Source organism: Simochromis diagramma, unplaced genomic scaffold, assembly GCF_900408965.1.
Source record: "Simochromis diagramma unplaced genomic scaffold, fSimDia1.1 OVJJ01000320.1, whole genome shotgun sequence".
NCBI classification, from domain to species: Eukaryota; Metazoa; Chordata; class Actinopteri; order Cichliformes; family Cichlidae; genus Simochromis; species Simochromis diagramma.
The window spans coordinates 10,136,184-10,150,585 of NW_024386773.1; the positions used below are offsets into that span (position 1 = coordinate 10,136,184).

General features: G+C 37.5%; 2 protein-coding genes across 2 annotated transcripts; both read left to right on the forward strand.

Moving 5' to 3' along the window:
* Nucleotides 1-902: 902 nt before the first annotated feature.
* Nucleotides 903-2,391, forward strand: pxmp4 (peroxisomal membrane protein 4). Its single transcript, XM_040007561.1, has 4 exons — nt 903-1,088; nt 1,320-1,382; nt 1,494-1,692; nt 1,788-2,391. The coding sequence occupies exons 1-4, from the start codon at nt 976-978 to the stop codon at nt 2,055-2,057; spliced, it is 645 nt and encodes a 214-aa protein (XP_039863495.1). The 5' UTR covers nt 903-975; the 3' UTR covers nt 2,058-2,391.
* A 6,404-nt stretch (nt 2,392-8,795) lies between these two features.
* tgm5l (transglutaminase 5, like) lies at nt 8,796-14,051 on the forward strand. Its single transcript, XM_040007576.1, has 14 exons — nt 8,796-8,929; nt 9,149-9,331; nt 9,440-9,673; nt 9,977-10,095; nt 10,459-10,586; nt 10,945-11,123; nt 11,335-11,470; nt 11,571-11,674; nt 11,768-12,007; nt 12,148-12,210; nt 12,302-12,514; nt 12,648-12,805; nt 13,218-13,354; nt 13,713-14,051. The coding sequence occupies exons 1-14, from the start codon at nt 8,923-8,925 to the stop codon at nt 13,864-13,866; spliced, it is 2,055 nt and encodes a 684-aa protein (XP_039863510.1). The 5' UTR covers nt 8,796-8,922; the 3' UTR covers nt 13,867-14,051.
* Nucleotides 14,052-14,402: the final 351 nt, after the last annotated feature.

Here is a 14,402-nt window from a genome sequence, read left to right on the forward strand (position 1 = left end):
ACTTTTTATTTCTACTAGAGTTATCTACTATAAGTTATTAATAGTTATCAAGGTGACATTTCTAAAGATAAGAACAAGAAATGATGGGGAACTGTATGAATCTATTACATAAGTAAAGTGTCTGCCTGAATTACATGGGTGGTGTCTTGGCAAATGTGCTAGAATACTGCATGTGTACATGCTGATACCTCTAAACAAATTATGGCCTCTCTTTGTTGTTATTTTAACATCTTAAAATTTGTAACCTTTCTTGCAGGATAAAGTCAAAAACTGGTCTTTGGTCTTAGGCTTGCATTTAAAGTGAAGGTTGACATAAAAACACTTCAGTTTTCATATGAGATATTCACATTTGCATTATGTAATAAGCAGAAGATGAATAACTAGTGCAGTAATGTATCAAAAATTAGGCATTTAATTTACAGTCAGCAATAAATTGCAGTGCAATAATAATGAGGTGCAGTAGGCTCTTTTCCTCATGTCATTCGTGGCATTGTGCAAAATACTGAAGAGTTTTCAGTTAAATTACCTGTAAATATATTTTTCTTCTTTCTTTTTTAAAGTGTGTTTTTCAACAGGTGGAGCGGTTTCAAATAACATTAGAGTTTTACTACACTTCGGTATTTTTTGATTATTTACTTATTTTCTTCTTTCCATTTTTTTTTGTTTGTTTGTTTTTTGTGTAGTTTTCATCGAGTTAAAGTTTACTTCAGATTTTGTTGGATTTAAGCAGATATCCTGACTGTGTTGAAAAAAAAAAACTAAGAGTAAAGACACGTCATGTACAATTTTATTTACTTTCAGTAACCACACAATAGTATCTTGTTGTACTGTTAGTTTCATCTCACTGAGCTGCACTTCTGCACGCGTAGGAACCTTTAATAGAACTCGGCTACAGGGTGCGTTTTTAATGTGACACAGCATTCTGCACTGGTGTGTCCCACCTGTATCTGTTTCCCCTCGGCTCCGTTGAAAGTCATGGCAGGTCCTGATCTGATAAGAACTCTTCTGTATACCGTCAATAATCTTCTACAGCAGGAGAAATACAAAGCGGCGTTGGCAGTTTTGAAGGGATTCAGGAACGGCGCTGTGTGAGTTCAGTGGAGCACCCTGCGAGCTTAACTACGCTATTTACTTATTTACACTTACACTGCTATCAGCTGGACTATTGCACTTGTTCCTTTAGCTGTTGTTCTCTGTCATGGCAGAGAGCCAGACTGGTAACTTGGCGGTGGATTTAGCAGCAGCTGAGGATAATGACAATAAGTGGAGATTTTTAGCCGGTAGCGAAGCACTTATATAATACTCTGTTTATTTCTCAGATATGGGGCCAAAATCAGAGCACCACATGCCCTGGTTATGACATTTCTATTTAGAAGTGGCAGGTAAGGCATAAATCTCAAGCGTGTGTATAAAAAAAACCCCAAACAAACCCTGTGCTACACTTCGTGTGCCTCTGAAGTGTTAAAACATCCCGTTTTCCTCCTGTGTTCTAGTTTAAAGGACAAGTTCAAAGCCATTTTGAAGGCCACATACACCCACTCCAGAAACCTGGCGTGCTTTGTGTTCACGTACAAAGGACTGCAAGCTTTGCAGCAGAAACTTCAAGGAAAGAGTTTACAGTCTCACTCATTTCTGGCTGCCTGTGTTGGTGGATGGTTAGTGTTTGGCGATAACAACAACATTAACAGTCAGGTAGGACAAACTGCAGCCTGTGGGTGTCAAACTTCAAACTTGCCTGTTGCATCTGTCTGTGTTCCGATTATACAACTCTTTACTTTCTACTCTAGATCAACATGTACCTGCTGTCCAGGATCCTGTTCGCCCTGTCTCGGCTGGCTGTAGAGAAAGGATTCATCCCACAGCCTAAGCATGACCCTTTCCCACTCTTTGCCACGCTAGTTTGGGGTATCGTCTTGTGGTTGTTTGAGTATTACCCACATACACTCCAGCCATCACTGCAGTCCTCCATGAACTACCTCTATCATGACAGCAACGTGTGGCATGACATCTCGGACTTCCTAGTTTACAATAAGCCAAGGACTGCTGCCCAAAACTGAAGGTTTATTGTTTAATTTTTTGTAAAATAATCTTTTTTTTAATCACTATTCTAAATATGATTGAATTTTGCCTTTTTAAATGTTTGACACTGAAGTTTGTATTTGAATGTCCTAATTCTTTTCTGTTTGTCAGTATCAACCAAGTTTCTAGCTAAAGTGCTCAACCATCATATTTAAGTACCATCGCTGAAAGGCAGTGGTTGCAGTACTTCCTATGATTTTGTGTTCATATTTTATCTGATTGTACAGATTGTTGGAGATTCTGATTTTCCAGAGCTATGTCACTAAATGTAGTTGCTGTATAATTGAAGAATTAATAAACAACTAAATTAAATTTCTGTTATCTCTTGTAAACCTGTAGCTACACATTGACATATTTGTGTCACCTTAAGTTGTCAGCTGATTTATTTAAAAAAAAATTAAAACATTCTTTAACATTCATTCAGTAACAAAGCAATGGCAGCTGTTATTTTTAACTTATATATGAACTGTTAATGTTCTTTGTGCAATGCATTCTGCAAGTTTGAATGATGAAGCATAATGACACATATTTCTTTACGTTTTTTTTTTTGTTTTTTTTTTATGAAATAATGATTTCCTCATACTGCTTATGCCTGAACTCCTCCCAGCAATGCATGCAGAAGAAATACTGGATTTGCATGTTGCAGATTTTGTTAGTTTGTCTTAGTGACTCAAGGTGTGCCATTGTTATATAATATTTAATGTAGAGTGAAATCTTCAAAGGGTTAATCATCACTTTTTGATTGCATCATTTTGTTGAACAATAGCATATTGTTCAACAACGTTGCATAGGTTTTCTGGTTTTATTCACAAAATTGGTCCAACGTGGCCAGTTTCAAGAAAAAACAAGTTTAGTTGGTTGAATTAAGCAGGTGCATTCTCTACTGTATACTTGTTAAAAATGTTCTACAGTCTGTTATTTGAATTGAAATATTAATTACTTTAAAAATGCTATAAATGGTAATGTATACATTTACTAGAAGAATCCATCCATTTTTAACTGCTTGGACAATTCAGGGTCACAGCGGTGTTGGAGCCTAACCCAACTGTTACACAGAGAGAGACCTGCACCCAGGGCAGTCTATAACAGGCCTATCACACAGAGACAGTCATTCACATGCAGACTTTTGGGCATGTTGTACATGCATGCGCTGGGAGAACATGCAAACCCCACACAGAACACCCCCAGGTGGCCAGGTATTTCAGCTAGAACTGTCAGCTCACTGATGATAATAGTACTTGTGCTTATGCATTCCTTATGAAATTACATCCTAGTGTCAAACTTACAGAATCACTTTTGATGCAAAATTCAAATTAGAAGTGACACTGACATGGATGATGACTTTCAATGTTTCAATTTAATGTTACTTTATGTTCTCCATTGGTAAATAACACTAATGATATATAAAATAAAAAATAAAAAACACCTTTAATTTGGCCACGACAGTCCAGGCTTTAGAGCATCAGAATTTTACTTACCCATTGGTGGTAATAATACTGTACATATTATTATAACACCATAAAAGGGCTGTTCTGAACGAATGTGCTTATTTCTATAATTTAGATAATACTATCTGTTAAAAGTAAATATAGGCTAAGTACACTTACACCGTACTCCATGAACAGTCTTTCTGTGTAGACAAAAAAAGATTATATATGTGCTGCGACTAAAAGGCACTGGTGTTACTTGTTAAATGTCAAATGTTAAAAAATAAAATATCAAACAACTTCAACTAAAAACACTGTTGATGTAAAATAATGCAACACAGTACTGTTCACTCTTACACTAACACTTTTCAACAAATGGCTTAGGTTACGATTTGAGCAAGAAAAGTATAATCCAGGCAGATATGAAACATAGAAAGCAACAGTTAAAATTCATGAGAGCGAGTCAGTACTCATTCTCCAAAAATGCTTCCCACCCAAGATATTGTCCGTGCTTGTAATTATAAGTGGGTGAGCGCTCCTTCACTACTAAAAGATTTGCGCAATGATGATGCTAGTTTCATTAAGAGGCAAACCAGAATGAACAATGACGAGTTTCAAATAGCTAACCTCCCATGCTTCTATTCTGGGGCAAAACTCCATATCCTTGTGGAACAACTTATTTGAGGTGGATTAATCAAAGAATTACAAAACCTAAGGAATGTTCGTGTAAAGAGATCAAGTGGGGAGGAACCTTACTCTGAGCCACCCGAACTGGAAAGCGTTGTTGTTATTTGTTGTTGTCCATTTTTCCTCCTGCCCCTTAAGTCTAATCTCTCTTTTTTAAGTGCTCAGCTTTTTTTTAGTGTTCAGCTCAGATAAAATAATTACAGAGGGTGATTTTAATATTCATGTAGCCTCATTGCATTTGACATCATTTTAAATGTCTTCATTTTGCATTAAGAAATGTAGACAAGAAAAGAAAAGAAGAAAAGGCCTTTGTCACTCATCTATGTTTATTTGTCCCTCTGGGAAAATCATGATATTTCTATACACCAATATGGAACTAAAGATCTTTTCTTTTGTGAGCAAGTGGGGGCAATAGTGCCATGCGGATGGCAAGAGTTGAAAAGAGGAGGCAAAAAAGAAGATGCCACTTTCTAAAATAGGAAACGCAGTTCCTAACAACTTATTGGTTATTGTTACCATGATGATTTACCTTAACAAATCATGTAGGGGCTTACTAAAGCAGTGTCATCTGTGTGCGTGATAAAATGTCTGCTGGGAAAAAGTTGTTTTTACAGCAGTAGGTATACAGAATAAACAATAATAGAGATAAAGCAAAACCCAGAGGGAAGTCTGTGAAAGTGGTCTATTTGTCTGAAAATAGACTCCAACTCTGGTCTCATGTGTTATCCTGCTAAGAAACCCAACAATTCATAAAGTCAAACAAGAAACATGAAAAAAATTGTTTCCAGTTTATCTGCTAACATTTTCTTTTAGAATTGTATAAAAAGAAACACACTCTTCATTGGTCCTCTAGTTTTATTGCTTATAGTTAGTTATATATTTTTGAAGGGAAATCATCTACGAGACAAAGAGAAAATACTCTTTCATCAGCCATTTTTTCATGTTTCACAGTGGTTCACTGATGGTTTATCATCACATGTCCACCAGGTTACATTTATTTACAACATAAACCATTATTTTTGTAAATTTGATCATATGGCTTATAAAAATGTTAAAAAAGAATTTCTATTCACACGCAACCCTGTTGTGCATCATACGAATAATAATAGTTGACTTACGCATAAAACATGCTCTTTCTTATTGTCCACCCAGTTACTGTTTTCCACAGTAACAGGGTGGTCTAGGTGGGTTGGTATGCATATTTTTGTGACTCTTTTTAATGTAATCAAAGCGTGAAAGCATGTGGGAGTCTAATTTATTTTTTAGAATAGATGGACATTTTTTCCAGTGGATTCATACAAGATAAAATCTTTCATAGTTTAGTATCTCATCTCCAATGTCAGGCAGGGAGGCTGCCCATGTAAAAGACAACTATGAAAACCACCAGATACCTCAAATTTTAAAGCTGTGGAGATTATCAAAATAAGCAAGTGTTTTGCAACAAACTGTTAATATTGATATTGATATTTTACTTTGAAATATAAAGGTGGTAATAGTGAAAAGGATAATACGTCATCCAGAGGGCGTGAATAGACTGGTCTTTCAGAAACTGGTGCTTGAACTGATGGACAACTATCTCTGGGATTACAGAGAATCATCTAAAAAGAGAAAATATCTAGTGAGCTGCAGCTCTCAGGGTGAAAATCACTTGTTGATGTCAAAAGTCAGAGGAAAATGGCCAGACTGCTTCATACTGAAAGGTTAAACACTTGTTCCAACCAAAGTATGCAAAAGAACATCACTGATTGCACAGTATATTGAACATGTTAATGCAGATGGGCTACAGCAGCAGAATACCACAACAGCCATCCCTGTCACCTAAATCAGGAAACTGAATATACAGTTCACATGAGCTCATCAAAAACTGGACAACAGACAACTGGAAAAATGTTGCCTGGTCATTTGGATGGCAGGGCCAGTATTTGTGTTAAACACAATAAAAGCAAGAAATGATCCTGCCTCGTATCAAAGTTTCAGGCTGCCGCAGCTCTGGGGGATGTTTTCTTGGCACATTTTAGACTCCTTAGTACCAGTTTAGCATTGTTTAAATGCACGACCTATCCGAGTATTGTTGCTAACCATGTCCTTATCTTTAAACAATATACAACCCATAATTAAAGGTAAAGATTCATTCAAGCACCAGCCTATAATACAGCATCTTCAAGCCAACTCATCAAAACATTTTGAGCAGATTTTTGGTCTTTAACTGTGATTATTGTTTTATGCAGAGCTCCCAAACTATTACCGTACTGTATTGTAAAACTGAACCAGTAAATAGCTCAGACTGTAAAGCTGAAATGCAGACTATTTAATAGCCCCTACCTTTAAGAGAATGGTATTTAACATTTATTTAGATGATTAAAATCACAATTTCACAACTCATTCACTCGTTTCTGTTCCTTAGTATTTGTTACTATTCATTTGTTATTCAGAGTAAATTTACTCTTGATGAAGATTTTATGATTAATTGCCTTTTACTGTTAAGGACAATGCATGATTTTGACAGTCTAAAATGTTTTCTGTTTTCTTTTTTTCAACTTTCAGACTTGAGTATAAAGCATGTTGACCTGGAACATTGAGAAAACCTTGAGAGTCACAGGACAAATGGCATCAGAAACATCAAATCTCTCATGCCCCATTCAGAGTCAGTGTTTACCTGAAAGGGCTACCCTTCAACGCTAAGACCGATAGTCCGAGGGTCAAAGTCATCCTGGATACATTAAAAGACATTCTTTCACTTAATAATAACAGATTGGATTTATATAGCTCTTTTCAAGGCACCCAAGGCACTTTACAATGCCACTATTCATTCACACACTGGTGGAAGCAAGCTACTGTTGTAGCCACAGTTGCCCTGGGGCACACTGACAGAGGCGAGGCTTCCATATCATGCCATCGGCCCCTCTGGCCAACAACAGCACGTGGTAGGGTAAAGTGTCTTGCCCAAGGACACAACGACCAGGACAGAGAGCCCGGGGATCGAACCAGTGACCTTCCGGTTACAGATACGCTTCCCAAACGCCTAAGCCACGGTTTCCCCACTTTATCTCAATGAGTTCATTTATAAATAAATGAGCAAATTCTGTAGGATAAATGTTATTTATTAGAGATAAAACATCTAAAAGAATCTGTGCACGTACTAAAATCTTGACCTTGAATCTAAATTCAAAGCACCCATTTAACAGAATGTGCTCAAATGTTCTTGAATTGGGACACTGTGTTCTGCAGTTTGAAAAGACGAAGAGACACCTCCTTCAAAGTTCTGATCACAAAATGTCACATGCAGCAACACTGTGATTATCTATGGAATGCTAAAACCTGTTTTGTCATCTTTGGGACATGATGTGCAAACAGTGGGGTGTGTGTGTGTGTTTTCATTCAAAGCATGAAAGCATGTGTGGGAGTTTCATTCATAAAGTTTTTTTTAGCTTTTTCTATTATGCTATGTGTATTATAAATATAAGCATAAAAAAAATCTAAATGTATAAATACTATTAATCCAGAGGGCGTGAATAGACTGGTCTTTCAGAAACTGGTGCTTGAACTGATGGACAACTATCTCTGGGATTACAGATAATCATCTAAAAAGAGAAAATATCTAGTGAGCTGCAGCTCTCAGGGTGAAAATCACTTGTTGATGTCAAAAGTCAGAGGAAAATGGCCAGACTGCTTCATACTGAAAGGTTAAACACTTGTTCCAACCAAAGTATGCAAAAGAACATCACTGATTGCACAGTATATTGAACATGTTAATGCAGATGGGCTACAGCAGCAGAATACCACAACAGCCATCCCTGTCACCTAAATCAGGAAACTGAATATACAGTTCACATGAGCTCATCAAAAACTGGACAACAGACAACTGGAAAAATGTTGCCTGGTCATTTGGATGGCAGGGCCAGTATTTTGGTTAAACACAATAAAAGCAAGAAATGATCCTGCCTCGTATCAAAGTTTCAGGCTGCCGCAGCTCTGGGGGACATTTTCTTGGCACATTTTAGACTCCTTAGTACCAGTTTAGCATTGTTTAAATGCACGACCTATCCGAGTATTGTTGCTAACCATGTCCTTATCTTTATGACAATATTGTGCCCATTTTCAGCTGGCTGCTTCCAGCAGGATAACGTGCCATGTCACAAAACTGAAATAATTTCAAACAAGTCTTTGAACATCCAACTCAACCTTATAGTCAACAAAATAAATAGTTAGTACCACCTCATACTGTATATGCAGAACTTTGTAATATAGTATTAGTCACATATTCAAATAGTGGGTGCATCAAACTAGCCGTTAACAAGTGTCATTCATTCAAAATCGTCAGAAAAAAGCCTCTCTGCAAATAAACTTAGAACACAATGTAAACAATAATATTTGGATAACAGACCTGTATGTAAAACAAAATCTAGGACTTACGTAATAGAATCATCCTTCAGTTGAATCCTGTGTCATAACATGACGTCTGAATGCAGATTCTATTGTGTGGAATATCAAAGTTTGTGGTCTATGCGACAAATATTAATCATTGAAAATCAGGTTTGCTAGCATCTGTTAACACTGAAAGGTACTGTTCTTGCCCAAGGCCTCGGGCCTTGGTAACAATTGAAGAAAGTCACACTGTGTTCTCCCCGCCTTCTGAAATGCTTAAGAAGGGTTGGGCAAAATGCTTATATAGCTTTAGTGGGCGATAGTGGAGTCATACAACGTTGCTGTGAGAAAGAGAGACTAAGAGATGGAAGGTGAGATTTCATCTTCAGAAATGCAAACTCTTTCACTCTTTTCTGTTCCTTACTATTCATTACTATTCATTTGTTATACAGAGCAAATTCACTCTTAATGAAGACTTTGATTATGATTTGATTATTACCATGATTACTGCTGTGCGTGATTGCCTTTTACTGTTACAGACAATGTATGATGTTGACAGTCTTTAATGGGGTTTTTTTCTCAACTTGCAGACTTGAGGATAAAATATGTTGACCTGGAACAATCAGAAAACCTTGAGAGTCATAGGACGAATGGCTTCAGGAACACCAAATCTCTGGTGGTGCGGAGAGGAGCCCCATTTAAAGTCAGCGTTCAGCTGGAAGGGCGACCCTTCAACCCTAAGATCAATACTCTGAGGGTGAAAGTCATGCTAGGTACTTTCCTGAGTATATTGCATGGATGCTTTTGTATACAAGTGGTCTAACCCACAATTTAAGGCTTTTGCTTGTGTTTCTCACTTCATTCCTCAATTTTCCCATCAGGTAACCTGTACGCAGTAATGCCTGTAACCTTCTCCAAGAGCTCTTCCAAGTCCAGCTGGAATGCCTATATTGACCCTGAGGAGTGGAACCCTCTGAAACCTTCTATCTACATCTGCTCTCCTGCCTCTGCCTCAGTCGGCTCCTACAGATTTCAGCTGTGTGTGCTTACTCAGGATGGCCAGAAAAGCTCTGCATATGGCAATTTCATCCTGCTCTGCAACCCCTGGTGTTCTGGTAAGTGAAGCAAAGTATCAGTGCTGGAGAATCAGATTTATTTTGGTAGCTTGTTGCAGCAACCATATATGTATCAGAATACATATATGGTTTGTGTGGCCTAACACACAAACCATATTGAAAATTACATTATTGTAGAATACATAATAAATTATTAATTACTTATTTTTAAGTATCTGCTACAGTACTATATAGGTCCGTGGACTGAATGATCTGTAAATCTCTTTGAAAATGTTGAATTGAACATGAATTGAAAATGTTAGTACACTGTGTGGTTCTAAATGCAGGATGTATTTCTTGCAGAGGATACAGTATACATCCCATTTGAGGATCAGAGAGAAGAATATATCCAGAGTGACTTTGGGTTGCTGTTTATGGGATCAGGGACAAACATTGTTGAAAGACCGTGGTGTTTTGATCAGGTAAGAAAGTCGCAAACTGAACACTAAGCAACTCAAAAAAAAAAAAAAATGTATTACCAGAAGATGTGCCTCTTAAATTAGGTATTATGTATGAGTGTATTATGTTTTATCAAAGTGCATAAAGATCGTATTCTCTGTAACACTGTTTTGAAAGATTCCCAGTGTTCACTTTCACTTCACTTCAATAATTCTTCAAAACAATAGTTAAAAATGAATAAATGTGCAAATTTTGGAGGATCAATGAGATAAAACATCTTAAAGTATGTGTGCACATAGTAAAATCTTGACCTTAAATCTGACTTCAAACCACCTGCTTAACAGGACGTACTCAAATTTTCTCTTTTCCTTTTTCTGCCTGTAAAGTATGAGTCTGGTGTTCTGGAGGCATGCTTGAATTTGCTCCAAGTCAGCCCTCAGCACAAAAAGAACAGAAAGATGGACTACCTGAACCGAAACAACCCCGTGTACCTCAGCCGGGTTGTGTCTGCCATAGGTGAGTGTCAACAGATTCTGTCTAGCAACACAAATTCAACATTAACTAGCTTTACAAATTGTATGAATCACATTAGTTTTTGGTTTTTGTTTACAATCTATTACATGAGCATCATTTCTACTTGTTAAACAAGCTTGGGCTTAACCTGGGACACTATGTTCTGCACATTGACACGATGAAGAGACACCACCTTCAATGTTCTGAACACTAAATGTCACGTGCAGCAACACTGTAATTATTACTGTAAAACTGCCAGGGCAACATGGAAAATTATGGGATGCCCCAACCTGTTTTGGCATCTTTGGCACGTGCTATGCAAACAGTAAAAACTATACTTGTGTTGTGCTTTGTGTTTAGATTAACAGTGACGATGACCGTGGGGTGCTGAAGGGGAACTGGACAGGCGACTTCAAACAAGGTGTCAGTCCCTCCATGTGGACTGGGAGTGGGGACATTTTGAGAAAGTGGAACCAGTCTGGTAACAGCCCAGTCAAGTATGGACAGTGCTGGGTTTTTGCGGCTGTCATGTGCACAGGTGCTTATATCTTCATCTTTTAAAACCTTATAAAAGCAAGTAACTTAGATCATGTACTTCTGGTCTTTAATAATCAGTTGTTCTAAATGATGCTATCATAATAAAGTATTTTCATTCTTTTTTTTTAACACAGAGTCATTTTTTCCATGACAGTGTTCAAATATTTTAACAGTCTTTTTTAAATCAATTGTGCTTTCATTACGTCTTTCAGTTATGAGAGTTCTTGGCATTCCTTGCCGTGTGATCACAAACTTCAACTCTGCTCATGACACTGATGGCAACCTGGTGATTGAGGAATACTACAGCGCAACAGGGCAGAAGTTAAAGCGCACCAAAGACAGCATCTGGTCAGTTTTATATTTTGCTTATAAACTGTATTATTTAACTACTTTAAAGACTTTAATGACATTTTAATGCTTAACTTTATCTTTTGTTGGACTTTAACAGGAACTTCCATGTCTGGGTGGAGTGCTGGATGACTCGTCGGGATCTTGAATCTGGAATGGATGGCTGGCAAGTTCTTGACCCGACTCCTCAGCAGAGAAGTGGAGGTGTGTGCTAAAAAAAGTTCTTAAACTTTTTCTTCCACTCTTTAATTCTTTGTGAACTTCTTCAAAACGGTCTTGTTTCTGCCATCATCACAGGAGTGTACTGCTGTGGCCCCGCACCAGTCAAAGCAATAAAGAACAAGCGTGTGGACCTGTTCTATGATGTCCCATTTGTCTACGCCAGTGTGAATGCTGATATCCATACAATCATCTTGGGCCAGGGTCAGGTGCTCGGGTTCAGCAAAGACACTGAGAGAGTTGGCTCCCTCATCTGCACTAAGGCTGTTGGGTTCCCCAGATTGCAAAAGATCACAGGAGATTACAAATACATCAAAAGTATGACCATAAAACTAGAATTCTGCTCATTGATTTGCACATTATGCAATTTAATGAAGTGATATATTGAAATAAAGTGATAAAGTGAAATAATAGCACTCTCACATACTCACATTTGTCTTTCTGTCTTTATAACACAGGCCCAACTTCAACACTTTCATCAAGAAGCTCTTCAAGTTCAGGTGACTCAACACTAAGAAGAGGTAATTTGTAGTTTTGAATGTATTCATCAGAGTTTATACCGATTTCTTTAAAAACATATCTCTTCATGAGGACTTTTTCATGTTTATTCAGCAGGCTCATCCCAGGGAGTGCTAGTCTTCCTGACCCTGGACAAATCCCCCATTGTTGGGGAGCCTGTCAGCTTCAGCGTGAATATCATGAACAAGCAGAATGTAGCCAAGATGTTGAAGATTCACCTCAATGCCCAGGCAAAAGAATACAACCACAGCCCCTCGGACACCTTCTGGGAAAACCACGGTGTCTTACAACTTGCACCTATGGAAGGTACATTTACTTTTCTCATCTACAACTAAAATATTCACCTTTGAAGGACTGTTGTTGTTTTCAGAACTTAATCTATTTGGATTTGACTATTTATTTAACACAACCTAATTTCTGTGTCACTTCCTCTATCCAGTCAAGGTAGTGAGGCAGAAGATCCCCCTAGCACAGTATGAAGACGTGGTGGGGGATAACCTGATCAACCTTGCAGTTGTTGTGGAGGATACTGCCAGTCAGGAGAGAGTCCTGAGCTCAGAGGAGTTCAACATCACCAGCCCACAGCTCATCATACAGGTACTTTACAAAAATTCTCAATATTTCCTCCTTAAAGTTTCTCACATACAAACTTATTGCATCCATCAACTTAAACTTCTTTAAACAAATTAATTAATTAAACTTTATGTCTTTGAGCACAAATTCCAATGCTTTGATACCAAGTATAGGTTGCTACGCAATGTTATAAGAAAGTATTTAAAGGGCATTCAGGATTTTCATATCTGATCTGATGATGCACCAGCTGTGAAAAAACTGCATTGGTGGTTTTGAAAATTTCTATAATATTTCTCCTTTTTGAATAAAAATGTAATCATATAGTTACAAGTATGAGTTGCAGACAGCAGATGTTATGTCATACTTATTAGCTTAAAGTTATATAATGGAGAACTTGAGGAAATGTTCTGGGTTTACTAATGTGTTTGTCCTTCAGGTTGCAGATGAAAAGTCCATCAAGCAACACAGCGAACAGATTGCCCTAGTGACCTTCATCAACCGATATTCTCACCCAGTCAGTGGAGTACTGACTGTAGCTGGGGCTGGGCTGCTCCAAGGCAAAGTTCAGTTCACGTAAGAATGATTTTTTTGTCTCATGGGCAATAATTAATAGACACCACAGGGACTTTAGAACGCCATAAATGCCTGCTAATGACAGGAATTCTAAAATAGAGGAGTGTCACTGTGCAGTGCAGAAAGGAACACTGTGTATTTCTTGAGAGAATGTTGACTTGTCACTGTGGTATGTTTGCATTGTTTTATGCATGTATATGTTCATGGCTGCATAGCAGGATAATCACTGAATGTTTGCTTAGAGGCGTGATGCAAAGTGACAGGACGTTTATTGTAGTCAGCCACTCTAAGTTACTGGAATAAATTTCTACATTTTGCAAACATTTTTTTAAAATAAGCTTTCTACATTTTCCTGCAGGATGCCCCCACTGCCTCCAGGAGGAAGAGTGGATCAGCCAATCCCGTTCATGCCCAACATGGTGGGAGAAAAGATGCTGCAAGCCAGCCTGTGGCTCACAAATATGAATGTCACCATCAGAGGCTTTAAGATGGTCTCTGTCAACAGTGTTTAGCACCTGGAGCCATGTTTCCTATGCTGTAAATGATGAATGTAAATATTATTTATTTAGCTATTTATTTTTTTAATTTATGTGTATATGTGCCATAAAAATTAACATTGATATCCAAAGATATATATTTTTTAATTTATTATTGTACTTTTATCTTTATTTGAGAAATAAAATCCTAAAATGTTCAATTCTGTCTCATTTCTTCTAAAAGCCACACAGTGTATGAGTCTATCAGTGTCTTTATGTTACTACTTTTCTTGGCCTGAAGATGGTGATCTTTCCCCATAAAGAAAGAAAAGTCCTTCGAGTGATTTTGTGCATGGAAAACTTTAAAATTCCTTTTTTTAGGGTTATGTCATGTAGATTGATTAGAATGCGTCTACAGATTGAGCAACAGTGCAAAATGAGATGAAACTGAACTCAGCTTTGCCCTCAGTGTAATTAATTTATCTTTATTCATCTACTTCAACTGTCTGTCACAACAAGTTGGCAACAAAGCATTATATACAGATCATTGCTAAGCTGACAGGCAGTGTAAT